At 34.6% G+C, this 3263-nt stretch overlaps 1 protein-coding gene across 1 annotated transcript; it reads right to left on the bottom strand.

Annotated features, from left to right (window-relative positions):
• Window positions 1-1764: 1764 nt before the first annotated feature.
• On the bottom strand, window positions 1765-2604 carry LOC108374038 (uncharacterized). Its single transcript, XM_017629995.1, has 2 exons — window positions 2456-2604; window positions 1765-2311 (listed from the first exon to the last, which is right to left on the bottom strand). The coding sequence occupies exons 1-2, from the start codon at window positions 2456-2458 to the stop codon at window positions 1808-1810; spliced, it is 507 nt and encodes a 168-aa protein (XP_017485484.1). The 5' UTR covers window positions 2459-2604; the 3' UTR covers window positions 1765-1807.
• Window positions 2605-3263: the final 659 nt, after the last annotated feature.

Genomic DNA, 3263 nt, shown 5'->3' with positions numbered 1-3263 from the left:
TAAACTTTTCGCGAAAAATTTTCAACGACGTGGTATGGGAGATATTTTTCGCGTTTGTTTTGGGTATGCATTTTGTTATGCATACAGCGTACATACATATGTACATATGTATATGTAAGTAATGCAAGCAAATGCTTTTCGAATGGAATGTGGGAATATGCACAAATGTATGAATTATGGTGGAAACATATATGCATGTATCTACATATACATAAATTACATAAATTATTTNCATACATATGTACATATGTATATGTAAGTAATGCAAGCAAATGCTTTTCGAATGGAATGTGGGAATATGCACAAATGTATGAATTATGGTGGAAACATATATGCATGTATCTACATATACATAAATTACATAAATTATTTTACGTGTAGTTAAAGTATATTCCAAGCGTACACTTTTCAGTATAATGGTGTATCTGCATGTTATTTTATTATAATGATTGCGTTTATTTTTTATATCTAATAAATGGAACTTAGTGGGGATAAGATTGAATAATGAGAAAAGTGGGCGTCTGGTGAAGACTGAGAGTAAAGAAAAGCAGAAAAAACAATACATATAAATTTTTTATTTATTTTAAATGTTTTGATTCGCCATTATAAGGATATTAATAAGAAACCAAAAATATAAACATGTAAATAGGATAAGAATATGTATGGATGTATGTATTACTAGAAGAAAATTCAATAAAACTAAGGTCTGCATTTCATATCCATGCACACATACATATGTATGTAGATATGTGTATATGCATGTACTTATACCGGTAAGATCATACCCTGCAAAAATTGGGACTAGGTTAAATACTAGTACGGGACCACACTACCTTGTAACCAACACTAGTAACGAAAATGGTCCAAGTATATGGAGAAAATATGGTAACATTAACATTGCGATGTCATTGGACCTGACCACCTCTGGTCCAACGCTGCATAACATGGGACCACTGCTGGTTCACCCCTGCATAACATGGGACCACCTAGACAACTACTCCTTTTGGATCATGGCATATTCGGCAGCCGAATCATATTGCCGATGGGGCACGAATAGGTGGATCTCAACACATATATCGGTTTTTTACGTTTGAAGTGGTCCACGTAAGCATAACAAGTTACTAGTATGCAACCTGGCCCTTTTGCACATACTTTAAAACTACGACCCAGTGGACCACCTGGTCCTCAAATTTTTGCAGGGTAGTTATTTACTGAACAGTAGCGCAGAGTGAGCAAAAATTTTGCAGCAATAATCAAATAATAGCTAAGCGTTGGTTTTACTACGACCTTGCAAAGACGAAAAAAACTTACTTGTGAGCCTTTTAGCCTGAAGTATGTATGTAGATACAGTATTGTAGCAGCTTTCTACCTACCTTTTGCTTATTTTCCACTAATAATTAGTATGCTTTATAAATATTTACGGAAATAGAGCACATGATTTCGTTCATTTTAGAGTTGTAGCAGGTAGTGAATTTTTCTTCAAACTGCATTTCGCTGGAGTTGTGTGGTTTAGTTGGGATTTCCCTGAATGCAAGATATTTCGTAAATACGTACGTTCTTCATAAAATTTTATTTTGTAAGAGTTTTGGGTGTGTACCTACATAAATGAGGTAAACGATGCGGGTGCTCCTTTCGTGATCACTCACAACAGCTTATCCTGAAAACTTTNTTTTTTTTGGAAAATATAAATCGTATGCTGCGAATGCCGCATTATACTAAAGCCAACCTTTCGACATAAGCTACTATTCCATATGAACACAGATATGTATATAAAAATGAAGAAAATTATTACATCACAATATTTTATCTATTTATTTTCTTCAATTTCTAATTTTGAGAAGTGGAGAATATCAAAATTTAATTCTGTTATCAATAGATTCGATAACGATTTTTTTGACAATTTTGTACGTAACTTAATGAGTATTGGAGAAAGTGCGCTGAAAGCCCGCTCAACAGAAACTAGTGTTGCTGGTACTGCTAATACAACCTCCGCTAACTTCAACATCTCACACTCATTCCGATAAAATTTTCTCCAGTATTCCAGGACATTTGTGTCGAACGGTTCCATTTCTTTTACACAGAGATTAACCAGCTTTTGTTTGATGTCAGGTTTTACGATTGGTCTCGTTGCACTTTGCGATTTTGCCAATGACCTTACGTGCAGCGTTAACTTATGGTACGTCCCTTTCGATGTGCTTGGAAGTTCATTGTCCTGTGTTGTATGTGGTACAACTCCAGAAGTGCAATCATTCCGATATTCTGATGGATTTTCAATTTTCTGGATCATTTCGTAAGTCCTTATTAAGTGATCCTGTAAAAGAGTAGGAAAAATTAAAATAACTGGATTAGTATCTCACAATTATAAAGATATAAAAAATTCAAGTAAACAATAAATTAATTTAACGAAATATAATATCAAGATAATGAATTTTGAAATAAATTTCAGTTGGCTTACCATTGAAACATCCTATTGCTCAGAGCTGAGGAGAGGTGTTTCTTCAAAATTAAATCTTGGATCTAGATATAGAGCAGCGACGAAAGCCTTATATTCTAAAAGGAAATTTTTTTTATTTTCATCGCATTTAGGAAGGAATCTGCATAAGTATTGTCTGGGATCAAGTTTGCAAGCTCTAGTTCGCAAGTAAGCCAATCTNTAATATCAAGATAATGAATTTTGAAATAAATTTCAGTTGGCTTACCATTGAAACATCCTATTGCTCAGAGCTGAGGAGAGGTGTTTCTTNTGCAAGCTCTAGTTCGCAAGTAAGCCAATCCCTGAAGAAGTCTCCTATAATATACTGCTCATTTTGAAGTTTTAGGGTGCACTTAGAGATTGGTTGAAAAGCGGTGAGAAAATCCTTAACGAATGACCAATTTATGTACATGTTTTTATACAAATTTTCAATGTATTCTTTGATTCGGTAAAGTGATTCCATCATATCATACGTAGAGTTCCAACTAGTTCTGTTGTCGATGAATGGCAAACTGATGTCGGTATTTCCTGCTCTTACTAAGGTTCTCATTTTTTTTACAATCGTCCTGCACTCTTCCAAGTCCCTTTCAATTGTTTTTATGACATCATATGCTGCTAGCTGAATAGTATGAGTAGCACAACGAACCACAGAAAACACAGAAGCGATTTGGGACTCAATATGGTCTGCCTCAACATCATTTATAGCATCTTCGTTTGCTAAACTTTCTTGCTGCATATCGTGTAGCAATTTGGACGCTTTAACTACATTTGCGCCGTTGTCAGTGGTATT

This window comes from Rhagoletis zephyria, unplaced genomic scaffold, assembly GCF_001687245.7.
Source record: "Rhagoletis zephyria isolate East Lansing unplaced genomic scaffold, Rhagoletis_zephyria_1.1 Rzeph_scaffold_07265, whole genome shotgun sequence".
Taxonomy (NCBI): Eukaryota; Metazoa; Arthropoda; class Insecta; order Diptera; family Tephritidae; genus Rhagoletis; species Rhagoletis zephyria.
The sequence above is the reverse complement of the archived record's forward strand: the minus strand, read 5'-3'. Positions and strand labels throughout refer to the sequence as shown.